Source organism: Lepidochelys kempii, chromosome 9 (genome assembly GCF_965140285.1).
Source record: "Lepidochelys kempii isolate rLepKem1 chromosome 9, rLepKem1.hap1, whole genome shotgun sequence".
Taxonomy (NCBI): Eukaryota; Metazoa; Chordata; order Testudines; family Cheloniidae; genus Lepidochelys; species Lepidochelys kempii.
This window is the reverse complement of record NC_136388.1, coordinates 24955445-24982599: the sequence shown is the minus strand read 5'-3', so window position 1 is coordinate 24982599 and position 27155 is coordinate 24955445. Positions and strand designations below refer to the sequence as shown.

The 27155-nt window shown below is 40.9% G+C and overlaps 1 protein-coding gene across 3 annotated transcripts in view; it reads left to right on the top strand.

Moving 5' to 3' along the window:
- The window catches only part of GMPS (guanosine monophosphate synthase), a 62741-nt gene that overhangs the window by 17603 nt on the left and 17983 nt on the right, over positions 1-27155 (top strand). For all 3 annotated transcript variants that reach the window (XM_073359615.2, XM_073359616.2, XM_073359614.2), the window contains 9 exons: positions 3733-3847; positions 5996-6093; positions 7455-7558; positions 16535-16728; positions 17159-17324; positions 18644-18795; positions 19586-19759; positions 24063-24168; positions 25602-25717. In XM_073359615.2, the coding sequence (XP_073215716.1) occupies positions 3733-3847; positions 5996-6093; positions 7455-7558; positions 16535-16728; positions 17159-17324; positions 18644-18795; positions 19586-19759; positions 24063-24168; positions 25602-25717 (1225 nt within the window). The remainder of the gene's footprint in view (positions 1-3732; positions 3848-5995; positions 6094-7454; positions 7559-16534; positions 16729-17158; positions 17325-18643; positions 18796-19585; positions 19760-24062; positions 24169-25601; positions 25718-27155) is intronic.

Below are 27155 nucleotides of genomic sequence, written 5' to 3'. Positions count from 1 at the left end.
TGTGACCAAAGAGGTCAGTGTTGAAGGACTGCTGGAGGACTATTAGGGTTGACATAGTTAACACATTTTCGATATTCACTCTGCGTCGACCTCAGTACATAAATCCTGGCTCGACACTGCTTGGGGCAGTGGTGTTACTGCGTTGCTGTAACGAGGTGGGAGACAAATTTAAGGTAGCCACATGCAAATTACATTGATGCAAGGTGGCTAATGTTGACCTAACTTTGTAGTGTAGACCAAGCCTAAGGGTGTCCACACAGGGCATTAGATTGGTATAATTATAGCACTTTAAATTCATACCCTATGGATATATCTTAGTTTAGACAAGCCTTTAGATTCCAGGAAATTGGTTGCAGTTAGGGAATGGTCAAGAGTTAAGTGAGGGAAAAATGGTAGCCATGAATTTGGGTTTGATGATGAATCTGCCAGGGAAAAGATCTAGGCTTTTAATACTTCAACAAAATCAATAAAATAATTCTAGTTTCGTAAACCTGTTGTGTCCAACATAAGCACCAAACTGATTATTTAAAAAAATTCCAGCTCAATCAGTGTTTTGAGACAGATTCCACTCTGCTACATCCTCACCACTATGGTGGTGCAAAGGAAACACAAACCACCTATGATTCCTTCTCATAGACTCATAGATATTAAGGTCAGAAGGGACCATTATGATCATGTAGTCTGACCTCCTGCACAATGCAGGCCACAGAATCTCACCCACCCACTCCTGCAATAAACCTCTCACCTATGTCTGAGCTACTGAAGTCCTCAAATCATGGTTTAAAGACTTCAGGGAGCAGAGAATCCTCCAGCAAGTGACCCGTGCCCCATGCTACCGAGGAAGGTGAAAAACCTCCAGGGCCTCTTCCAATTTACCCTGGAAGAAAACTCCTTCCCGTCCTCAAGTATGGTGATCAACTGAACCCTGAGCATATGGGCAAGATTCACCAGCCAGATACCCAGGAAAGAATTCTCTGTAGTCACTCAGATCCCACCCCATCTAACATCCGATCACAGGCCATTGGGCCTATTTGCCATGAATAGTTAAAAGATCAATTAATTGCCAAAATCATGTTATCCCATCATATCATCTCCTCCATAAACTGATCAAGTTTAATCTTGAAGCCAGATAGGTCTTTTGCCCCCACTTCTTCCCTTGGAAGGCTATTCCAGAACTTCACTCCTCTGATGGTTAGAAACCTTCATCTAATTTCAAGTCTAAACTTCCCAATGGCCAGTTTATTCCATTTGCTCTTGTGTCCACATTGGTACTGAGCTTAAATAATTCCTCTCCCTCTCTGGTATTTATCCCTCTGCTATATTTATAGAGAGCAGTTATATGTCCCCTCAGCCTTCTTTTGGTTAGGCTAAACAAGCCAAGCTCCTTGAGTCTCCTTTCATAAGACAGGTTTTCCATTCCTTGGATCATCCTAGTAGCCCTTCTCTGTACCTGTTCCAGTTTGAATTCATCTCTTTTAAACATGGGAGGAGTCTCCATTGAGTGTCGTATCAGTATATTTGGTTTCTGCTCTTCCTTCCCCAACCTTTGGCACAGGGATGGTTCAAGTGGGGAGAGGGAGTGATTGGTGTTGAAACCAACTGGTTATCCCCAGGTAGCATGTGGTCTCTTAGGCAATGTAACCAGCTTGTGGAAGTTACCCAGCCTTGGAGCAGAGAATCAAGGAGCTGTATCTGGTTCAAAAGTCTCAGCTTCTCTTTTAGCTGAGGCAGAGGCAGTCATGTTTCTGCTTTTCAGCTCTATCTGTGTCTCCCACAGCCCAGCATTGGGAGGCAAGCAATGAAATAGCCAGGGCTGCTTAGAGGAGCTGCTATGTAGCTGTAAATGGGAAGGAACGCTCCAGGCTCACACCAGAGCTACACCAGGGGCTGCAGGGGAGCTGGTAGGGCAGCTGGAATGGCAGTGACCCTATTTCCTCCATGTAGTGGCAGCTTATTCAATCACTTCAGTTTAAACTTGTAGGATGCAGCTCAGGGATCACATTTTCAGTTCATAATCAAATGCAGATTTTCTGTTCAAGACACAAGTCGGCCACAGGTTGGATACCCTGATGTAAACCAACTCAAAATAATCCTGCAGTAGAATTTTATCAATAGGAAAAATAAAAAATTCAGAGTATACCCTGTTTTTTAGGGCTGCAATTAATTGTTTTGACCTCAGTAGGCTGAAAGTTTTGTGAGGCCCTGTTCTTTTTGCTCCTTCAAATATTATAAAATGTTCTGTACATGTGGTGCTTAATGAGCAAGTAATTCTGTGTGAGGGATTCAAAAGCAATAATTTCTTGACTGATATATTTTCAGGGTCTCCCTGCCAGCTTTTAAGTTTATCAGATTTAGCATTATGACTACTTCTGATTTTTAGCAGAACAGACCCTACTCCTACCTGTAGACATTCCTTGTTATGCTCATGCCTGTAGCTTTACAGTAGTTCATAGAATACTTTTTCAAGTGGTACCTTTGTTAATAAATTTATAATTTAAGTATCTGACATATAAAGACAAACATGCTGTTTGTTTTAAAATGAAAACTGTTGCAATGAAAAGGACCTTTGTTTCACAAATGCATGAATGGGTTTACATGGTTAACTTCTGCCTGTGTTAATGGGTGTCACCCATGTGCATTGTGTTGCCCCTTTCAACTAATGAGGAAAGCGATGTGGTCTTTGGAGGCACTATATGCAATGTTAGGAGAGGTTTTCTTTTATTGACATCTTTAACCCAGTGTCTGTCTTTCTCCCCAGTCTTGCAACTGTCACTTCAATTAATGAATGTGATCTAGGATCTAAAACCCCTGAGTTAAGTGCGTAGGCTCCTTCTACAGTGAATGGAGAGGGGAAAGGTGCTTGAGAATGGGGAAAAAACAGTGAGTTGAGTGGGAGCTGCCTAACCTATCCAATAGCAGATGCCAAGGAGAGGGGTGGGTCCTATCCAATAGCAGATGCCAAGGAGAGGGGTGGGTCCTAAGCACTGCCTCTTTCAGGATGTTCCTGCCAAAGTCCAGGCTGATGGGAGGCAGAGGTGCCTGTCTCCACTGGGGATTCACAGCTGTGAACTCTCTCCTGGAGCAAGGTGATGGTGCATGCCTAGCTCCACACAAAATGGGTTGGTGGGAGAGGAGGTGGTGGGGAGTGCCCAGTGGTTAAGGCACTCTCCTGGGATGTGGAAGACTCCTTTGCCTTCTGAGGAGAAGGGATTTGAATGTGGCTCTCTCACCCCTTGAGTGCCATAACTATTGGACTATAGAGTCATTCTAATTCTCTTTCTCTGGCCCAATGCATGTTTATTTTTTTAAGTCTATAATACACAATGCAATAGCTTCAATTGGAGAGACTGAGACCCATGCTTGAATATCTCATAGTCCCTTTGTGAATCTAGCCCTACCATTTAAAACAAAAAAACAAACAAAGAAACCCCAGTTCAGTAAATACACAGTTGTTACAATCATGTTTTAGGGTGGCTTGCACCTATTATTTGGTTTTGGTACAAAAGCTATGCAAATTGATATGCTCTCAGTTCTGGCAAGTTGCCATTTTTACCCATCCCAGTGTGCGAAATGTGAGCATCTTTGCTTTAGGGTGTAAGCGCCAGGCAAACTGTAAGTATGCAAGGGATCACCATAAGTCTCTCAACATTTAATGCAAACAAAGAGTTTTTAAAATGTAAATGTTTATTATTTTGAACTCCCTTAATCTTTTTTAATCTATCTTGTTTGTAGGGCTATCATCATATCTGGAGGACCAAACTCTGTGTATGCGGAAGATGCACCTTGGTTTGACCCAGCAATATTTACAATAGGGAAACCGGTTCTTGGAATCTGCTACGGCATGCAGGTGCTAATCATGGATCTGTTTGTCTACAAATATTGTTTTAGGTCCAGGTCTTAATTCTGACACTCATCTAAGTCTTAACTACTAGAATAACTTTTTCATATGTAGCTTAAGTGTAATTAACAGGATAAATAAACCTTGCATGCAGAATTTCATTTTAGAAAAAGTGCAGATGATGGTAGTTTTGAAGATACTGAGTATATTATATACATACTCTTCTCTGGGCTCTGTCGTGAAAATAGCATAAGAAGTACTTATGTTCTCCCTTTCTAACTATGCTGACTTTGGATTCTACTATACATTTATCATGTTTTTAATAAGAAGTTGCATAGCGATTAACTTGTTTAGTTTAGCTGGTATTGAGGAATGCTCTTCTTCAAACAGTTGGAGTAGTTTGCTCATTTAAATAGCTCATCCCTTTGTTTTTGCATGTAGAACACTCCTTAGGATAGTTTTCAGGAGCAACTCTACTGATGGAAAAATAGATAAACAGATTTCATGTTTGTTTGAAACTAGAAATTGGGTTAGTTGATATTGTAGTAGAAACAATGTCTAATCTTAAAATCATTACCAATATGCTAGTCACTAATATTGCCAAATCAAGTGTGTTCTTCAAAATGGTTGATTACAGTTCTCACTGATTCTCAGAAAAAGCAATTAGCAAGAACAGGAAAAAAAGAATACCATATAATAGAAAATATACACTACAGAATATTTCTTCTTTAAGGCTGTTGTAACATTTCAGATCCGAAAGAACAGGAGTTCTGTATTTTATGTTTTTTATTATTCAGTGAGTCATAAAAATAAATCTTCGCATTTAGGCATTCAGTGTTGATCCTCCCCTTCCCTCCCCCCCACTACATTATAATTCACCTGTAATATGCATCCATTCTTTTATAGTGTCAGCTATTTATTACATGCCTTATATTTAGGCTTGGAAGGATTAGATTTAATTTTCATCAATGATGAATCAAAATTTACACCTCGGCAAAATACGAGGAATGCTCTTTGAGGACTTATTAGAGTCCACTGATAGTGATGCCAGAGCAGGAGGGCCATGTAGGTAGCTTTAACTTTTTAAATCTCAGTATCTACTGTCATTAGATAATTATTGTCTGACTGCTACGCCCCCACCATTTTGTCCTGCAATTTTGAAAATTAAATCTAAAAAATGCTTAAAACTAAATATCAATATTATCTGTTGAAATTATAAAAAAATAAAATAAGAATTTTATTCTGCCAAGCCTACTTATGTTCTTCTTACAGCCAGAATAGGAGTTGTTTAAACATTAAGTACCAAAAAGGTCTCACATTTATGTATGGCTCCTTGCTTTCAGAATTATTGGGACCTAGGATGCATAACTTTTGTTTGATCTGTTCTATGGTACACAAATGGCCGACTAGCCAATCAACAGAAGTGATACAGGCTGTATTATGATTTCATTTCAAGAAGTTAGGTGGGGAAGAAGCATAAATACATAGAAAGTATGTTCAGAAGTAAGTATTTATGTAGACATGATTATTCACAGAGGTCTGGGTTGAGACAACGTTACAATCTGCTCTCACACGTGCACATCTTCCATTGTCGTAAAAGAGAGCTAGGTGCATGTTTCTGAAGTCAGAATTTAGCCCAGAGTGCATACTAATGGAACTCCTGTTAGTTCTGAAATGTTGGTATAAATTGCATCTAGTATATGTGAAAATAGGCCTCTTGATTCTCTTCTGGCCAAGAGAATGCTACAGTGCAAAGAGAAGCCATATTGATTGGTTTGAAAGAACAAAAGGGCAAATAGAAGAATTGGTAGAATCCAAAGCCTGCCACTAAAGTTCTTGACTTAATAGCATTAATGGTGGCCTACTTAGTCAATTTATAATAGGAATGGTTCCAAGCTGTGCTGCCAGAAAGCCAGCAGAAGAGGAGATTGATCATTGAATAGTGAGAAATAATGAAGATTCTGACTGTATGACAGTAGTAACATTCTATAACTGGTATAAGAGTGACCTTTTCTGCAGGAGGTTTCAGTGACTAACGGTTGTCTTGGCCAGCAGGTTAAAGTTATAGGGAGAGCAAGGTGAATATATTAAATGGAAATTATGTTGGACAGTTGGAACTTATACTGTAAGGTAATTACAATGTTTCTGATTTGACAGATGATGAATAAGGTATTTGGAGGTACAGTGCACAAAAAAGATGTTAGAGAAGATGGAGTTTTCAGCATTACTCTGGATAACACGTGCTCACTGTTCAGGTATGCAGGCACTTCTAGCTACAAAAATGGTAGGGGAAATGCCATTCTAGAATTGAAAGCTAGTGACAGTATAGACATAGGCTAGATTTATATGGTAGAAAATGGAGTTTCACCCATGCTTATATGAAATTGCCCACCATTTGCTTATATAGCTATTGCAACTATGCATGTAAATTAGGCAGTTGTACATACAAATATTGAGGCAGTTAATGGCCCAATTAAGCACACATATTGGTATGCATATTTGTATGGAGAACTCCGGTCTCTGTCTTTTTAAAACAAGCAAACCCCTATGTGGTTTTCTTTTTAAAAAGAATAATCACCCTATACTTACATTTGCTGTAAAGGTAAGGGTTTTTTTTGCTATATTCTTCACGCTTGGATCTTTAAATGCATGTTACTTGAGAGTGCGCTGTATTGTTATAGTCTAAAACATTTTTAAAATGTTTAATTTAAACAAGGAATGCTTTATTGGTGTGGCACCATAAAGTGTGCCAGGGACCACAGCCTGGGAATTTTTGCATTAAGGCAAGTTCTACAGTTGTTGAAGCATTGTGTTGTACTGTAGGTCACTTTGGTATTAGCTAGCATCCATAGGTATCCAAGTTCCTGAAGACAGGTTTCAGAGTAGCAGCCGTGTTAGTCTGTATCCGCAAAAAGAAAAGGAGTACTTGTGGCACCTTAGAGACTAACAAATTTATTTGAGCATCTGATGAAGTGAGCTGTAGCTCACGAAAGCTTATGCTCAAATAAATTTGTTAGTCTCTAAGGTGCCATAAGTATTCCTTTTCTTTTTTCAAGTTCCTGAAAGCCATGGAAAAACTGAAACCATTAATGAGGACTTCTGTCCCTTTAAACTTGGTTCTTAGTATTCTATAAAAGAAAATTTGATTCTCAGTATTGCCAGAGCACCTCTCTTTCAGCCCCTTGTAAGAATCCAATCAATTTACTGTACCAAAAGGTCCTAATTCCTGTGACTATTTCTTCTTCCAGAAGCATCATGGAGCTTCACACCCTATCCTGTAAAGTTTAAGGACCATCAGGACAAGTTTATCCTTATCACCTTTCCTAAATTCAGGCTTAAGGAAGCTTTGTTAATTAATTTTTTTTAAGCACTGCCCATTTCCCCCCCTTTATCCACAGAAGTCCAAGTAGAATAGGCTTGGATTCAAAAGAACCATCAGAACATGAGTCAATCTGAACTAAAATGTCTGTCAACAAAAAGTTAAAATGGAAATTTGAAGTTGTATCAGAAAATCTGTGGTGTGCTAAAATTTTTAATATTTCGCAATTAACTATACAAATAAAGTTAGATGTTCTTGTTTGTACTTTCACTGATTCTGTTTTTATCCTGTGTTTAGGGGCCTTCAGAAGGAGGAGGTTGTGCTGCTCACTCATGGTGATAGTGTCGATAAAGTAGCTGATGGGTTCAAAATCGTTTCACAATCTGGGAACATTGTAGCAGGTATGTATTCTATACAATTCTCACTTGTCTCTTGAATTTTTTTTTTTTTTAAAGGGAAGTTATCTGGTGAATTGTGGCACAGAATTTAAGTGTTGTAAAAATAAGCTTTTATGAAACTCAAGATTACATTTCTCTAATGTTTTAACCCAAACATTGCACCATTGTGCTAGTAAAGAAAAAGACTGAAACTGATGCAGAAATGACTTGTTTTATTTAAATGTTCAAGTTGAGAAATGTTAGAAAAGGCATCAGAGAAAAGTAAACTTGATTTCAAGAATTCTTTAGTTTTGATTATCAATTGTGTTTAATTAGTTTGCTCTAATTTACTATTTACTATTTTTACTATTTACTATTGTCATTTTTAACTTTTTTTAACGGAGTAAAAAGAATTGCAGTATTAAAAGAAATCTTTCAAATCTCTTGCATAGAAGGTCACAGGGGAAGTGTGTAGATGTAGGCCCTGAAAGTTAACTTAGAAAACGTACTTAAATTATTAACCCAGCTTGCAACTCACTGACTCAAACCACCTTTTCTGCAGCCAGCAGATTATAGGTTAGTCTTATGTTTACTGAGCCACTTTGTGAAATCTTAAGCCACTCATGTGACTCTTACTTTAAATCCTTGAGGAAAGGTCCAGGATAGAAACTGCTGAATTGTTGGAAGACCAGCGTTCTGTAGGCTGGTCTCCATTAACCACCAGTCAGGCACTGTGCTATATTTGATCTGTAGCACTGTCACCTGCAGGATGTGTAGGTAAATACAGTTTGAATAGTGAACCTACTATAGCCAGTAGTCAAGATTACTTTTCTGAAGTCCTTATTCAGCTTTTAAATAAAATTACAATTATGTAACTACTAAAAAGGAAACTGGCAAGTGTTATAGATTCTCATTATAAGAAACTCCAACCCACCCCCAAATTTTTGAAATCCTTTAAAACATTGTGTGGGCAAAGAAGAAAAAGTAGAACTTTCAAGCACATCCAAAAGTTCTTGTATAATGTTGGGGCCCTTGCCTAATCATAGTTGAGGTTAAGCAAAGTATTTGGTTTAGAGCCAGTTTCCAAAGTGCTGTAAAATCTATATACTGTATAGAACTGCTTATACTGATATTACTTATTCCCATACAGGAAGGAGAATAAACCATACCATTGTAAGGCATCTTTTTTTAAAAAAAACTGGTATAATTGCATCCACACTAGGATTTGGTACCAATATAACTATTTGTTAGGGGTATAGGTTTTTTTAACTAGAATAGTAATACTGGTACAACTTTTAATTGTAGATGAGGCCTGAAATTTCTTTGAGGCTATCGTGTGGAAAGCATGACATTAACTACATTTCCTGGTTTCCTAGTATTTGTATTGTGTGGTTGAATATTTTTCCTGGTTCTCCAAGGTATCTGATTTTTGACAGCTAACTTCCATGTTTTGGAAGGGAACAAAGTACTGCTAAACAGTCTGAACTGTGCTTTAGTGAAGTTTTTTTTTGTTAGTGAATACACCAAAATGCAAGAGTAATACAAAAATCAGATCACTTTTGAACGTCACCCTTTTATAGCCATGCAATAAAGAATTATCCAGATCATCTACATACTATTATGTTATCGTAGTTGAGATGAGCTTCCTTTCAGCCTAATTGTATTAACAGCAAGACTGGCATTGTCTTAAGTGTGTGTGTGGGTTGGGGTGGTTAGGTGTTTTGTTTATAAGCTTTAATTTTATTGCCACAATCTTAGCTGGAAAACCTGATGACAGGAATTCAGGATGTAGTGCCACCAATTTTCTTCTATGATTCTGAGTTGTTCTGCTAATATCAGAACAAATAAAGAGCTTTTCATCTATAAATTGTGTTGTAGCCATCATTTTCCATACGATAGTCCAAAATACATTTCTAGTTCCATGGTGATGACAGATTCACTATGGCCCCATCCTGCAAACACTTATACGCAAACCTTTATCCAAGTACATAGTTTCAATGGAGTGACTCCATGCATAACTGTTTGCAGGATCAGGGCCTAAAAATGTATGAGTTAAGATAGATTCATAGCTTTTTTTAAAAAAAAAAAAACACCCACACACACCAGAAGGGACCACTATTATTTCTAGTCTAACCTCCTTATAACACTGATGAAGTAGGCAATTTAAATGGGAGAGATTTGAGAGGTATATGGAATATTTTTACAATATGTAATTAGAGTCAAATTTGGTAAAGGAATTCGGCAAACACAAAATTATTTCAAATAATTCCTTTCCTTCAAAAGATTCTAGAAAACCTAATATTCTTATGAGTCGATTTTATAAAGTTTTCAATAAACTAAATTTTCTAATCCAAAAAAGCTCTTTTTTAAAGAAATACAAAAAAACCTCTAGAGAATTTTTTTGCATCTGTGCTTCATTAACCTTTTCACCTAGATTTTTCAAGTTTTTCTCAACAGCTAGGGTTCTTTATTCCAGGTATATTTCTGCTGAAGACAGATACAACTTTGATTCAAACACATCAAACTTTATACTGTAGGGTTTGAATAGCTACTAGTATGGCTTCTAGTGAAACTTTGGAAATGATCCCTGTTTCAGTTTGTTTAGGGGTATTTTTCTGATAAGGTAATTAGATTAGAAGTCTGGTTGGGCCTAATTTTTAGGCTGGACCTGAACCAGACCCAACCCCACTCCACCTGAGCCTGAGATGGTAGAGTTGAGTTTTGACTCCTCCCCAGTCCTTCCCCCGCAAACCTGAGTCAGTGCCATGACTGCCTCCTGCCCATGTATTCTGCTCTTTTTCTGCCTGGGGTTGGCACAGTGGTGGCTGCGGACAGCTGCATGCACCAGCAGCGCACTCAGGCCGCAGATCACACAGCACAGTGAGGTGACAATGGCTAGCAGGAGCAAGGCATGCTGTAGCCACCCGACTGACCCCCACAGGCAGGAGGAGAGCCAACTCAACCCAAGCCCAACAGAGTCCAATTGTTTTCCAACCTAGATCTGACACTTTTAGTCGAGTCCCATTGACTTCAGAGCAGGTTGCAGGACTCTAAATTGTACTGTTTCAAAAGCAGTAATGACTAGTAGAGATGGAAAGAAAAAGTCTGTTCTTCTTCAGGTAGATGTGGCCATGTGTTCCATGTAGGTTTGTGTGCCCTGTACACTGGAGCTGGGGAACATTGCCTAACAGTACCTATAGGGGTGGCATTCATGCCCAGTGGCCGTAGCAAATCCCCCACACCTCCAGTCATATAAGGTCACCGCCGCTCTGAACCCTCACAGTTCCTTCGCACTGCCTGTGGCTAGAGTTGGAGCTTTGTGTGGGTCCTCACCTCACATTTCTGCTCTGTTTTCTGATAACTTTTCTGTATATAATAACAGCAGTACCTTAGGTTTAGTTTGTGTTAGTTTAGTAGAGTAGTTGGCTGCCTTGTGTGATGACCTCACCAGGGTTCATTCATTGTCTGTCATATAGGGGGGTCATCTGCAACAGCAGCCTCCAAACGAGGTTCTTGTCGTATCTTAGCGAGCGACACATTAAAGAGAGGTGTTCCATCTGCAAGTCATTCACCAAGGGGACTTAGGTGATGAGAGACTTGCAGCTGAAGCAGCACCTTCTGGAGCAGACCATGAGGCCCGCTTCGGCACAGAGGCCCTCATCTAATCAGCAGTCGTCTTCAGATCTGTTTATCCCCAAGAGAAAAAGGGTTGTTCACCCACTTGTGGTGTGGTGAGGAAGAGGTCCAGTAAAACAAGTTGGGATCATTCCAGGATTCAGGGAAACTCCGACTCCTCATCTAGGAGGAGTGCTGACCAGCACCATACTTCCTTCAGCACATGGGATGGAGCAGATCCATCCAACTGCTCCCCGGTACCATACCAAGAGCAGCAAAGGGCCCATACCGTGAATTCCGGTTCTGGCCATGAGGTGTCCTTTGAGTCTAGTACCAACAACATTGCTTCAGTGCCAACTCTTTCCATGCTGACAACATACCAGGTGGCATCATACATGGTTTACCTCTCAATTCCGGACCCTCTGCTGGTTCAGGAGTCCTCTGGTGCTTTGGCTTCTGCCAGCTTGTCCTGTGTTGTGCCCTTGGCACCTTCTGCCCATGTTACAGAGCCACCAGGTCTGTTGGCACCACAGCTCTTACCACCTGGGCAGCTGACTATCAAGTAGAGGCCAGGACTGGCATCGAAGGCGCCCTTGATGCTGGAACATCCTTCAGCGCCTTCTTTATCTTGGCAGCAGATCCCATCATCAAGTCTATTCCCGGCTTTGGTGTTGATGCCTCTCCTGGTACTAGGGAGGAATGTGTCTCATTTAGTACCACCGTTGCCGATTCCCCACTTTTCTTTGACACTGGTCCCACCACCTTACTGGGCTTCAGATGAATCCAATCAGCTGTTTGCCCCATCGGGGCTGGCTCCCATGTTGTTATCACAGAACCTCTAGGATTACTCAAGATCCAAGTTGGGGTTCTCTTAGAATCATAGAATATCAGGGTTGGAAGGGACCCCAGAAGGTCATCTAGTCCAACCCCCTGCTTGAAGCAGGACCAATTCCCAGTTAAATCATCCCAGCCAGGGCTTTGTCAAGCCTGACCTTAAAAACCTCTAAGGAAGGAGATTCTACCACCTCCCTAGGTAACGCATTCCAGTGTTTCACCACCCTCTTAGTGAAAAAGTTTTTCCTAATATCCAATCTAAACCTCCCCCACTGCAACTTGAGACCATTACTCCTCGTTCTGTCATCTGCTACCATTGAGAATAGTCTAGAGCCATCCTCTTTGGAACCCCCTTTCAGGTAGTTGAAAGCAGCTATCAAATCCCCCCTCATTCTTCTCTTCTGCAGGCTAAACAATCCCAGCTCCCTCAGCCTCTCCTCATAAGTCATGTGTTCCAGACCCCTAATCATTTTTGTTGCCCTTCGCTGGACTCTCTCCAATTTATCCACATCCTTCTTGTAGTGTGGGGCCCAAAACTGGACACAGTACTCCAGATGAGGCCTCACCAATGTCGAATAGAGGGGAACGATCACGTCCCTCGATCTGCTCGCTATGCCCCTACTTATACATCCCAAAATGCCATTGGCCTTCTTGGCAACAAGGGCACACTGCTGACTCATATCCAGCTTCTCGTCCACTGTCACCCCTAGGTCCTTTTCCGCAGAACTGTTGCCTAGCCATTCGGTCCCTAGTCTGTAGCTGTGCATTGGGTTCTTCCGTCCTAAGTGCAGGACCCTGCACTTATCCTTATTGAACCTCACCAGATTTCTTTTGGCCCAATCCTCCAATTTGTCTAAGTCCTTCTGTATCCTATCCCTCTTCCCTCTCCTTGTCAGATAGGAGCCAGAGGTTACCTTTGGATCATCACTGGTACCAAGATCAGCATCTGTCCTGCAATCGGTATGGGCTTTTGGCCCAGTGCCTATGGACACCAGTTTCTTATCTGTATGCCCAGTGGCCCCCTTGGAACCCTGGGACACTCCTTGATCCCTGAGGTCCCAATCCTCAACCTGCTCCATAACAAGATCACTGGTCCCAATGGTGGCTTCCACTCCCATACCATCTAAGCTGTGAGCGACCACTGAGTTAATTCTCCCTGGACTTGCTGGGCTCTTCTGACCAGATTCTGTGGTACAAGAACAGGTGTTGTCATTGGTGCAGCAGACCATCTCCTCGTCCTCCCCAGATGACTCCCATGTGAGAATCTTCCTCTCTCTTGGTGCCCGAGGACTTTAAGGCATACCAGGACCTCCTGATGCTGATGGTCACTACCTTGGGTATTCTGGCAGAACTCCTGCAGGAGAATATGCCTAAACTGCTGGATATTCTCCAACCATCAACTCCAGGAAGAGTAGCGCTCCCGATAAATGAGGCTCTCCTGGAGCCTGCAATGGCCCTCTGAATTACCCCAGCTTTGTTGACCCCTACAGCGAAGCATTTGGAGAAATGGTACTTCGTTCCTATGCAAGGGTTTGAGAGTTTCTACTCCCACCCAGCTCCTAACTGCCAGGTGGTGACTGCAGCAAGTGACAGAGCTTGGCAGGGAAGGTATAAGTCTACCCCAAAGGACAAAGAGTCCAAAAGGATGGATGTAATGGGAAGGAAGATTTATACCTCCTCTTCCCTGCAAATGCACATAAAGAACCAGCAGGCGTTCTCTAAATACGACTTTGTCAGTTGGGCAGCCATATCTAAGTTTGCGGACAAGCTGCTGGAATCCTCCAGGGAAGAATTTATGGCATTCGTTGCAGAAGGCCATATTTTGGCCAAGACCTTGTTGCAGTCAGCTCTGGACATGGCAGATGCTGCAGCCAGAATTATGGCATTAGCTGTGACCATAAGAAGACCTCATGGCTATGGAATTTCGGCATAGTGTCTGAACTGCTGCAGACCATTGAGGACTTACCATTTGGTGGTTGGGTTTTATTTTCAGAGAAGACCGACAAAACCTTGCACTCTTTTAAACACTCCCAAGCTACTTTGCATGCTTTGGAAGTATATACTCCAGCCACGAAGAGATGCCACTATGGCAGTCAGCAGCCTCAACAGCAATACTGCTCACAGCATTGTTTGGGGTTTTTTTGGCCCTTTGGCCCCGCCCTTTCTATGTGGCAGCAGGACTACTCCAGAGAGAGCCACAGATCTCAAAGGAGAAGGTCTTCTAGTTCTGGGCTTAACCAGATGTCCACTGCCCTCTTCCCCTCCCCTTCTCACTGCTCCAGAATCTAGCAAGTGCCCATTTTGACTTGTATGTCCAGGACAGTGATCCAATAGTAACTTCTCCTTCTCTGTCTCCCCTGTTTGCAGACAGGCTGGCCAACTTTTACTGTGTTTGGGACTTGTTTACAACAGAGAACTAAGACTTAAGCACCTTAAGATCAGGTTATGTCTCATAGTTCCTCTGTACCCTCCTACCTGATCCCTTTTTGGGGACCCCTCTCATGAAACACTGGTCCTCGAGCAGGGGGGAGCATGCTCCAACATGCTTTGTCAAGAGGCAATCAGGCTCTGGCAGTTTTGCACCAGGGAAAATATTACCCCCATGACTAATCACTTAGCGGATCACCTCGTCAGGAATTTGTTCCTGAATCACGAGTGGTCTCTGAAGCCGAGGGTCCTGCGGTCCTTCTTTGCAGTTTGAGGCATCCCGACAACCTGTTTGCCACAAGAGAAACGAGAAATGCCGTCTATTCTGCTCTCGAGGGAGTCTCATTCCGGGCTCCTTGACCGGCTGATCTTTTCACCTGATCTGAGAATCAGTACTCTTGTGTGCTTTTCCTCCAATTCCAATAATCCCACATGTCGTTCTCAAGCTGACACTGGACCATCAATGTTGCCAAGACAATGTTCGTTCTCCAACCTCCCCGTGTTATTAGTTTGGCCTCCCGTGTCCCTTCCTCTTCATCCTGGCCTCCTGAGTCAGCATCACAGTCAGTTTTTGCTTCCAGCTCTCAGCTCCTTGCATCTTACAGCATGGATGCTTCATGATTTGAGGAGGAGGAGGAATGATGTTTGGAGGAGGTCTGGCAAGTCTTGCTCAACAGTAGGAAGCCTCCAGCCTGTTCAGCCAAGAGGAAACCATTCTTATTGTTGATCGTTAGCCCAGGGAGTTCAACCAACCCGGGCTTGTATCCAGGACATCTTAGAGTACCTGTTACCTTCAGTCTTCTGATCTTGTGCTTGGTTCTTTGAGAGTCCACCTGGTGGCAATATTGGCATTTCATCCACCTATCCATCAGAAGTCAGTTCAAACTCCACGGCAATGAGGTTCTTAAAAGGAGCCATTCATCTCTACTCACCGGTTAAAGAGCTGGATCCTCTGTGGGACCTTACTACACATGGGAGAGGTTATGGCCATGGGGTGCAAGTGCTGCACCTATAGGTACTATAAGGCAAAGTTCTCCGGCTCTGGTGTATGGGGAGCGTACACCCACATGAAATACACATCTGTATCACATCTCAAAGAACAACTGTTCTAGGTAGGTAACCATTTTCCCCTCACATTTTACACCACCTTTGGTGTCATGGTATAGTGATTGGAACTTTTAAATTGTTCCTTCTCTTTTGACTTTCTGCTTTCTTGGAGAAAACATAATCAAGCAGATGAAGTACGTAAGTCTCTTTAAAGCACAAAAATGCAGATTTGAGTCTGTAATTCTAATGATTTCAAGGAGAAAAATGGACTCCAGATATAGTTTAATCTCTGAGTTGTTTTAGGGAAATCCACCCATAAATATACCCACCCTCAAACATAAGGAGAACCTTACGTATAGTGGAATCCTGTTTATCCGGTCTAATTGGGACCGGGGCCAGATCAGATAACAAAAACTCTGGATAAACGGGAGAATGGGAAAATGAGATGCTGCAGTGCCATTTAGTGGTCACAGGAGTGATCATCTGCTTCTTTCCCTGGAGTCCTGGTGGCTCAGTAAATGCAGAGAGCTGGTTAAGGGAGGGTTGGATAAACAGGGTTCTACTGTAACTAGTGATCTACTGTTAATAGACAAAACCGAAGAGAGAAACTTAAAGAATAGCTGCCCACTTTGAAATCCCACCTAAAATCTCAAAGAACAAAGTTAACGAGGACAAAAAAATAACACCAGTACGTGGGAAAGGCAGTTCAGCAGCAGCAGTTCATGCTCTGTGGGGTTTTACCTCCTCCTAAGTATTGACACCTCATCCCAAATGTGGAAAGTGTAGAGTCTCAGTTCAGCAACACCTGCCAAATTACTGCTTAAATATCTTCATTGAGCAAAGGAACCGTGTCACAGAAATGTCTAAAACACATGAATTTTGTGTGTAAAAGGAAAAGTGTTAGGATGCTGTACAATCAACCTAATTCTAGTGACTATTGTTTTTAAAATATTTTGCTATGAATTAATCTGCCAGCTCAAACCAGAGTATTGAGGAGGACACAGTATACATTTTTACAATTATATATGGCCTTTTCATGTTGTTGTAATTTTTAATACTATATCTCTTTACATGAAGGTATAGCAAATGAATCTAAAAAACTGTATGGAGTTCAGTTCCACCCCGAAGTTGGCCTTACAGAGAATGGAAAAGTGATACTGCAGAATTTTCTCTATGATATTGCTGGATGCAGTGGTAACTTCACAGTAGAAAATAGACAACTTGCGTGTATTCAAGATATCAAAGAGAAAGTGGGTTCATCAAAAGTCCTGGTAAGTAGGTTTATAACAGGTTTTGCAACTTCCAGTCTTATGAATAAAACTGACACTTGTAGTTATGCTGATTACTTAAAAAAAATGAATTTTCATGCTTCAGGGTATAAACTGGGCTAGCAGTTTAGGAAGTTCATTCTCACATACTGCACAATTTGCCTAGTGCACTGTTTCACTTTTCATTTTCCTCCAAAGCATTGGGTATAGTGTGATATGTAGGTTATTGTTGCAGTGGTGTTGTAGCCATGTTGGTTCCAGGATGTTAGAGACACAAGGTAGGTGAGTTAATTATCTTTTATTGGACAACCGAACACCTTGTTCTGATCATGGTAATTCTTATATTCAGTCTGAGTTTTAAGCTAATGATCATTCTCCTAAAGATGTTTGGACACGTTTGATTTTTTTTTTCCCCCCTCTGGCCCTAACCTAGGTTTTACTCAGTGGAGGTGTGGACTCAACAGTGTGTACTGCTCTCCTGAATCGGGCTTTAAACCAAGACCAAATCATAGCTGTACACATAGATAATGGATTCATGCGCAAGAGGGAAAGTCAATCTGTGGAAGAGGCACTCAAAAAACTTGGAATTCAAGTCAAAGGTACTGTGTTTCATGTTACTTATACTTCATGTAAATGAGGGTAGTATGGCTAGTCTTCTAAAGGAAAATCCATAAGCTTACAATTAATCATAATCTTATTGTCTAATGAAACTGATGTGTGAAATTTTGAGAATTTAAATATCAAAAAGTAGTTGTTAGAAGCCCTGAAAATGTACTATAATTATTTAATATTTATATTAGGGTAGTCCCCAGAGATCCAAATCAGGACTGAGGCCACATTGTATAAAAACGCATAGGAAAACACAAGCCCAGAGCCAAATAATTTAAAATATAAGTTTAGATTTATAGATTCTAATTCACAGATGAGTGAAAAATGATGTCCTGAACTGAGAGATTAAACCATTTCACCAGTGGTACATATTGAGGAATTGTATGACAGTTGGCATCTGCCTCAACCATCAGTTCCTTTTTTTCCACTGGCAAATGAGTCAGTTGCCTTCAGAGGTTGCAGTTCCCTGTTCATATGAAGCATTTTTTCTTAGCTAGAGAACTGTGAGCTAAACTCTTCAATAAGTCTTAATTGTTTAACTTTGTAAGCCACTTTGCGTGTGGGATACCTTTCTGATTTCAAATTTTTTTTCATAAACAAGTTTCTTTTTGAGGTGTGTGTTGTAACGATGGCTTCCGGGGAGCCTACTTATTTATTTTAACCTATTTTCAGAAAAGCTGGCTGGGAAGCACCCTAGGGGTTACAAGCAGTACATTGTGAGAGATCAGAAGGTATCCCTTTTGGCCAATAAGGTCTCAGCTTGTTTCTCCTCAGAGATGTGATGGGATCAGAGGAGACAAAATTAGGCAGTGAAGTACCACATCATTCATACTGTTTACATAAAGTCATGTAATTCATGAGTAGCTTTTGCATATTGATAAATCTGGCAATGAATACTATTTTGTCTAATGCTCAGATTGTCAAGGCATCTGGTAACATGGTATATGTTAGACAACACATTCAGTTAAACTACCAGCAGTGAACAGTGCAAAGAGCTGCAACCTCTGTACCTTCCAACTCATCAAAAGGAAAACCTTACCCAATATAGGCTAAGCTCTGTCCATCCATAGTCGGTCGAATGTTTCACCAAGAGTAATTGTATGGTGGAATAGGTTAGTAAGGGAGGTGGATGAAATACCCTCACCTCAGATAATCCTTAAATGAGTGAGTGCTCGAGTAGCCCTGTAAAATGCAGAGTATCTGAAGATATGACCTCCAAGTGATCTTTTTCAAGTAATAGACTTATTTTCTGCAATCCTGTTTAGTATTATGCATTGGTTTTGTCAATACGTTTCTGTATTTTGTGCAGTGGTAAATGCAGCCCATTCATTCTACAATGGTACAACAACTCTGCCAATCTCTGATGAAGACAGAACTCCCCGAAAAAGAATTAGCAAGACTTTAAATATGACTACAAGTCCTGAGGAAAAAAGAAAAATTATTGGTGACACCTTTGTGAAGGTAATCGCTTTATAGTTATTTTAGCATTTAAAAGGGACACTGTCAATTAAATATTTTTTTAAATGCAGTCTTACTCCACTCGAGAGAGCCATTCTCAGGCAATGTATGCTTCAGGACATCAGCTATCACGTATATTTTGGTGTGTGGATGTTGGACATAGTGAGGATAGAACGTAGGACATCTTGCTCCAGAGCCCAAGTCTCTAACACATAACTTCAAGCAGAATCTGTTAGCTGAAGCAGAATTAGGTTTGCCACTGATCATAGTCTGATGGTCACAAACAGCTGAGTAGATCTGCTAATTCTGTCCACTATGCAGCTTAGTGGCTGACTTGTGTATAAAGGCTAATATACATTACACAAGCTTTAAAAATAACATACTTTTACCAAGTGGCAAATGACTAAATTGATAGTTAATATCTTGGTTTTGGTGTGTTTCTAATCCTGCATCAACTTTCAGCCACTTTAACTTCTGTTTTATCATTAATGATTTAGGGAGGATGTGTACATGGCTAAGGAGCACTGTTACTATTAGTGTTAATTCAAGTATTTTTAAAAAATATTTATTTTTATTAATCATTCAGCTAAATACATAACAGACAAATGTGGGGCAGGATTTTTGGCTTCCCCTTTTCAGGAATAGAGTATTATCATGAGCAATCTTCTTCTTAATCAGTGTTGGTCTAAAGCAGAGGGGATTGCAATTCACTAACCCTTTAAGTATGTTTGCAACATGATTTTGGATCCCTCAGGATCAATGTAAACATTTATTTTTTCCCTCCGTATTATAGATTGCCAATGAGGTAATTGGAGAAATGAATCTGAAACCTGAAGAGGTCTTTCTTGCTCAGGGAACCCTAAGACCTGATCTTATTGAAAGTGCTTCCCTTGTTGCAAGTGGCAAAGCTGAAGTAATCAAAACGCATCACAATGACACAGAGCTGATCAGAAAGCTGAGAGAAGAGGTAAATAAAAATGAGAGTATCACATTTATTTTATTTTTGGTGTAACCCAAATCTGAAGTTAAATGTGAAAAAACAAATAGTATGTATACCTTCCTATCAATATAACTGTTGACACTAGGGAGGCTTTGTACAAAGCCCAGTGTGATGGGGCCCTATTTTGGTCAGGGCCTCTAGGTGTTACTGTAAAAAATATATATATTTATATATATATAAAAATGGGTGTAATTAATTTACTCTTCATCTTTCTAGATTCATGGTTCTCTTAAAGTAATTTTGGTGGGTTGAGTATTTGTGTAATACTGAATAGTTAGGAAAATATTCATAAATTGTCAATTTGATGAATTTCAGCATGAATGATTTTGTTCAAAAATTCATATCAGAAATTTTGCTTTTCATCATTCTCCCATTTTAAAAACTGTTTCCCAATAAGAAAGCAGAAACAATACCATGTGTTTTAGGGGGAAAACTAGTTTGTATAGGCTTCCCAAACAACCTGGATCTATCCCGCCTGCAAGTCGCTAATCAGTAGCCTGCCTGCATTCCCAGAGTTCAGCACACTAACTTTCCAACAAGATCTGGATACTCTCTAAGGGAGCCTTGACCCAAACCTGTGAATCCAACCCTTACCTTTCTTGGCTTGTGAGAGAGAGTCATGGGCAATTGGTGCCATTCAGGCCTGAAACAGCCAACCCCTCATTCAAGAAGGAATCTTCCCTTCTTCTTCAAACACAATAATTCAAACAACTCTGAAGAAACTCAGCCTGATTCTAGCGCAACTACAGCCAAGTGTCAAACCTTCCATTCTTGAGCAAGCTCATAAAGAAGCTAGCCGAAAGCCACTACTGGTTTATCTAATTGAAGCTATTATCCTAGACTAGCACAGTCTGGATTCAGGCCAGGACATGGAACTGAAACCGCTTTAGTAGTACTGATGGATGATCTGTTGTCAGTGGATAGAACGTAGACATCCATTTTAATCCTCCTGGACTTCTCTGAAGCACTTGACAATGTCAACCATAAGATAGTGTTCTTGTGCCTGAGAGTGGTAGGAGGGATCCAGGGTAATACACTAAAATGCTTGAATCCTTTCTGGAGGGACTTATCCAACAAGTAGTGATGGGAAACTGTACCTCCACTAATGAGACCCCTCACTTGTGGAGTCCACAAAGATAAGTTATCTTTCACTGGTCCTGTACAACATCTACATGCACCTACTAGGTGAGCTGGTCAGACCACATGGATTAAGTGCCAAAAATATGCAGATGATACACAGCTTTACCTATTCTTCACCACATATGACTACAACTCTACCATCAAGATGGCTCAGGGCTTGGATGAAATTAGCCCATGGATGAAGAACAGCTGGTTGAAGCTGAACCTGAGCAAGATAGAGATGATGCTGGTCGGCAGAGGAAAGCATTCGGAATAGTTTCAACCACAGTGCAGTCTCCTTTGGTTGAAGAGACACACTCAAAATTTGTCAATTCAGTCCATGGCTTAGGAGTGCTCCTGGATTCCTTATTGACACTAAGCGCACACACAGCAGCATATTAGAGTAATGCTTAATACCAACTCTTGTTGGCTAGGAGACTCCATCCCATTCTGGCAAGTAGTGACCTGCCCTTGGTTACTCATGCCTTCGTAACCGCCCAGCTGTACTATAGCGATGCAGTATACCTGGGCATGAAGCATTCAGTGCTTAGGAAACTTCAACTGACACAAAACATTACAGCACATCTCTGCAAAAACTGGCTGCCATGAATGCATCACAGCTTAACGCTTGAATGCATCACATGCATAACGCTTCCTACGCAGTAGAACCTCAGCGTTACGAACACTTCAGAAATGGAGGTTGTTTGTAACTCTCATAACTGAACAAAATGTTATGGTGGTTCTTTCAAAAGTTTACAAATGAACATTGATTTAATACAGCTTTGAAACTTTACTATGCAGAAGAAAAATGCTGCTTTCCCTTTATTTTTTGTAGTAGTTTATGTTTAACACAGTACTGTACTGTATTTGATTTTTTTTGTTCTTTTTTTATTTTTGGTCTCTGCTGCTGCCTGATTTTGTACTTCTGGTTCCAAATGAGGTGTGTGGTTGACTGGTCAATTCATAACTCTGGTGTTTCTAACCCTGAGGTTCTACTGTACTGGCTTCTCATAGAATATTGATTCAAGTTCAAGATCTTGGTACTTCACAAGATTCTTGATGGCCCGAACCCAGGATATCAAAAGATCTTCTAAAACTCTAGGATGAAGACCATGCTTAACAAGTTCACTTCTCTGTTGCAATGGAGTTTTCTTTCATATTTGAGCTTTACCCTTAAGGTAGAGACAGCTTTCTCAAGGCCTCACCCGAAACTGCAGAATGAATTCCCACAGGAACTCAGCACCATCACAAACCTCATCACCTTCCACTCCACATACAAGGAGCACTTCTTTAACCTTGCCTTCCTTAACATAAACATATAGTAATGTGTGTGCGCATGCACATGCCCTTATTTATATTTTTTAAAACTATTAAAACAAGACACTCCACTTATTAACCTAATTTCCTTCTTTGACAGGGTTACTGGCCTACTGGGGAAGCAGTAGATGTGATCGATCTTGATTTTAGTAAGGCTTTTGACACAGTCCCACATGACAGTTTTCTAAACAAACTAGGGAAATGTGGTCTAGATTAAATTACGGTAAATTTGGTGCACAACTGATTGAAAGACTGTACTCAAAGAGTAATTACCAGTCATTTGCTCTCGAACTGTGAGGGCATATCTAATGGGGTCCTGCAGGGGTCAGTCTTGGGTCTGGTACTAAATATTTTTATTTATGACTTGGATAATGGAGTGGAGAGTACACTTACAAAATTTGCAGATGACACCAAGCTGGGTGGGGTTGCTAGCACTTTGGAGGACACAGCATTCAGATGTTCTTGACAAAATGGAGAATTGGTTTGAATTCAACAAGATGAAATTAAATAAAGACAAGTTCAAAGTACTTATGTTGGAAAAGTCAAATGCACAGCTACAAAACTGGCTAGGTGGCAGCACTGCTAAAAAGGATCTTGGAGGTTATAGTGAATCAAAAATTGAATGAGTCATCAATGTGATGCAGTTGTGAAAAAGGCTAATATTCTGGGATGTGCTATCAGGACTGTTACGTCTAAAACATGGGAAGTAATTGTCCCACTCTACTAAGCACTGGTGTGGCTTCAGCTGGAGTACTGTTTCCAGTTCTGGGCACCACATTTTAAGAAAAAATTGGAGAAAAACCAGAGGAGAGCAGCAAAAATGATACTAGGTTTAGAAAACCTGATCTATAATATAAGGTTAAAAGAAAGTTAAGGGCTGTTATAAAGAGGCTAGTGAGCAATTGTTCTCCATGTCTGCAGAAGGTAGAGCAAGAAGTAATGGGCTTAATCCGCAGCAAAGGAGATTTAGGTGAGATATTTGGAAAAACTTTTTAACTATAAGGGCAGTTAAGCTCTGGAATAGGCTTCCAAGGGAGGTTGTGGAATCCATGTCATTGGAAACTTTTAAAAGGCTGGACAGACAGCAGCTTTTAAAAGGCTGGACAGACAGCTGTCAGGGATGGTCTCCATTTACGTGGTCCTGCCACAGCACAGAGGGCTGAACTTGGTAATTTCTCATAGTCCCTTCCAGCTCTATATTTCTGTTGATTCCATACTCTTCTCCACCTGGGCAAAGGATAAGAGAACAAACACATGACAGATGTTAGTCATGTTGCTTAATGCATGACTGGAAGGTTCTTAGATACTATAGTGATAAATGCAATATAAGAACTATAGAGAATAGGTGACTGACCACACCACACATATAGTAAATAGTTGATGTGACTGGCCCATAACCTGAAATTTTGTCCGGAGTCTTTGGTGACTAATGAATGTATTTGAAGACTTCTGGGTTGGCTTGTGGATGATTGAACTGAAAAAGCGGCTAAATTTGTATGGCTTATTCACAACAAATAATTTAACCAGCTTTGACCAGAGGCATATCAACTCTAGCAGCTGATGGAACAGTTCTGGGTTTTTTTCCTATCTTTGAAGCTAAATGTGTGGTGAAGATTCATTCTCATCCAATTTTCCCTCTATTAAGCATTTTCTCAAAGCAATGTTCATATGCACTCCTTCCTTTCTGCTTCAGGTATTAGTCCCCAGTACTGGCACTTTTCACAGGACTAATTTGATTAAAACAACATTATCTGTCAACAGATGGTTGGAGTTATTACTAAGGTGCTATTTGAACATGGCAACTTGAATGTAAATTACTTTATTTTCTATGTAGGGTAGAGTAATAGAGCCACTGAAGGACTTCCACAAGGATGAAGTAAGAGTGCTAGGGAGAGAACTTGGTCTCCCAGAAGAACTGGTCTCAAGGCATCCATTCCCAGGTATGGGAGTTAGGGTTAGTGTAATTCATTAAAGTCAAGGACTACAAATGTCTTTAATGTTTTTATTCTAATCCTCAGAATAAGTTTTATATTTGAATATAAGAAAAATTCACCTCTACAATGTAGGGATGTAAAATGTTAACTGGTTACCTGATGAGCATTAGTCTTACCAGTTAACTCACCTTAACCATTAACCCCTGGGCTGGCCAGCCCCCCATTAAATCATGCATTAATCCCCAGCTGCACCACCTGGACGCAGCGGCACAAGCTGCGCCTGCTGGCCATCCCTTTAATTAGTTAACTGTTGAAACAAAATATTCTTTAATCGTTTACACGGTTAATTTTTTAAACAGTATTTATGTCCCTACTACAGTGTTGAGAAAGTAACTTGGTATATCTACCATGGCTTTATATTCAAGCAAATTTTATATTTTCTAGAGATGAAGCACCCCTTATAAGAGAGCCACTGTGCTGTTTATAGTGATAAAAGAAATATTAGTCCAGTAGCTTTTTTTAATATGCTTTCTCTTTCAGCTCCATAGGCCAAAAACTCTATTAACAGTGAGATCTAACTGAATATTATTTGCACAGTCCAGCTTGGAACACTAATATAAGTCATTCCTTCCCAAGAGCAATTTATCTTTTGTAGAAATGAGGGACTGTAAGAGATAGCAACAGTTCTTGACCAGACAGCCTCAGAATTGTATTGTATTTTAGAAAACCGAACCCTCCTAACAGGGATGTCATTGTTTTTAAAAAATGCAAGGAACAAAAGTAGTCCTATAGTTCTTGCCGTAGGTAGTAGCTGGCAGGTGCCACAAATTAGCCTAGTAGCTGGCAGTTTGCACAGACCAGCCTATTAGTAGCACAGGCACTGTATAAAATTATGAATTAGTTTAGGAGTACCACTGTCCTTTTATTAGAAGAGTTGTCAATAGGACACTTCAAGCCAAATTACAAGCAATTTTGTGTTAATCAGCTTTCAAGGCAGTTCCACTGTCAGCATTATTCAGTGATGTGTTCAGCTTGTAATTGTAATGTTTTTGTCAAATCTCCACAACTTTTGCATATACATTGTATAACAGGAGGCAGCAGTGGCAACTGTCTCCTTATTGCTGTAATCACAATCCTTTCTCTCTCTTGCTCGCAAAATGTCAGAGGCACTAACCACTGCCTGACACAACCATACAATTTAGGATGTAGGTAAATGATGTCTGAGTGTACAAGTTAAGTAACGAAAGTGCTGCTTCAGAATAGATTTTGTATATTGTACAATCTTGGTCGAAATGTTGTTAAGCTAACTAATACTGTAAAGTGAACAAACTATAGTTAGTGATAAAGCTGTATCTTCTGAGATTCTTATAATACATATTAAATGTGACTGTTCACTTGCACATTCTTTACTGTAATGCTGTTCTAACTTTGCATTTCAGGTCCTGGCCTAGCAATCAGAGTAATATGTGCTGAAGAACCTTATGTGTGCAAAGACTTCCCTGAAACTAACAACATTTTGAAAATAGTAGCAGATTTTTCTGCAAGTGTTAAAAAGGTAATTAAATATTATTGGAATTAAAGGTGGGTTTCACGGGAACCAATAACATGAAAGAAATATGAAAACTAATTCTTTGGTGAATTACCGGTGAGATTTATAGTATATTAAAATGTACCTGTTACAAATAGTATTGCTGCTTGGTTTGAAAGCTGTTGTTTGGTACTTCATTTGTGTGAACTTGAAGATTTTCTGTGTAGTCAGATAGCATTATTGGTGCTATAACAAAACTGCATTTAAATGTTTAATGTCTTTTAGAAAAAGAAAAGTTGATTATGTACTACTCTACAGCAGCAGAATGAGTTGTTTAGCTAGAACAATCTAAAAATTACTATGCTAAGAGGACTTTTGAGACTGTTTCCAGCCATATAGTATTGGCAGAAAATAGCTGTTGCTCCTCAAAATAATTGTAATCTTCTAGGTTTGCCTGCATGAAGTGTCATTGGGCAGCTAGATCATAATGTGAGAAATAAGGGTCTGATATACTTGTGAGATGTCATAAGCAGGAATTCTGAGAACCCAAGTAAATTAGTAGTGCATCATTTCCTTCTGTTTGCAGCCATTACCTTAATGATAACCTCAGCTGCATCTACTGTCTAGCTGAAAAAGGCTACAGATTAGCTATCAGGAGTTGCACTAAGAGCAATGTGTTCATCACACCTTCCCATAAGTTGCTGAAGAATTACCTGAGCATGTGATACTCCTGATCACCAGTGTAAGTGGAGTCCCAAGGTTATATACAGATCTGCTTTCGTTATGAGGATGCTGTTGTCTTGTGCATCTGGAAGAAATAGCATAAATAGAAACTTCAGTGAATGATACCTTTAGAGGAGGGGTGAACAAACTACAGCCCGCGGGCCACATCTGGCCTGCAAGACTGTCCTGCCCAGCCCCTGAGCCCCCGGCCCCTCCCCTGATGTTCCCCCTCCCCCATAGAGATGCCACCGCGCGGGCAGCACGTCTTGCACCCGCCCACCTCCCAGACTTTCAAATAAGCCTGTTCTGCCGCTCTGAGCAGGGTAAGGGGACGGGGGAGGGCAGGAGGTCCCAGGGACCAGTCAGGGAACAGGGGGTGGTTGGATGGGGCAGAGGGTTCGGGGGGGGGGGGCAGATAAGGGATGGGGTCCTGGGGGAGCAGTTTGGGACGGGGGTCCTGGAAGGGGGCGGTTGGGACAAGGAGTGGGGGAGGGATGGATGGGTTGGAGGTCTTAGGGGGCCTGTCAGGGAGCGGGGCTGTGGATAGGGGTCGGGGAAGTCAGGGGACAGGGAGCAGGGGCAGTTGGGTAGGGTGTGGGGTCCTGGGGGGGGGCGGTCAGGGGACAAGCAGCAGGGGGAGTTGGATGGGTAGGAGGTTCTGAGGGGGGCAGTCGGGGCGGGAAGTGGGAGGGAACGGATAGGGGGCGGGGGCCAGGCTGTTTGGGGAGGCACAGCCTTCCCC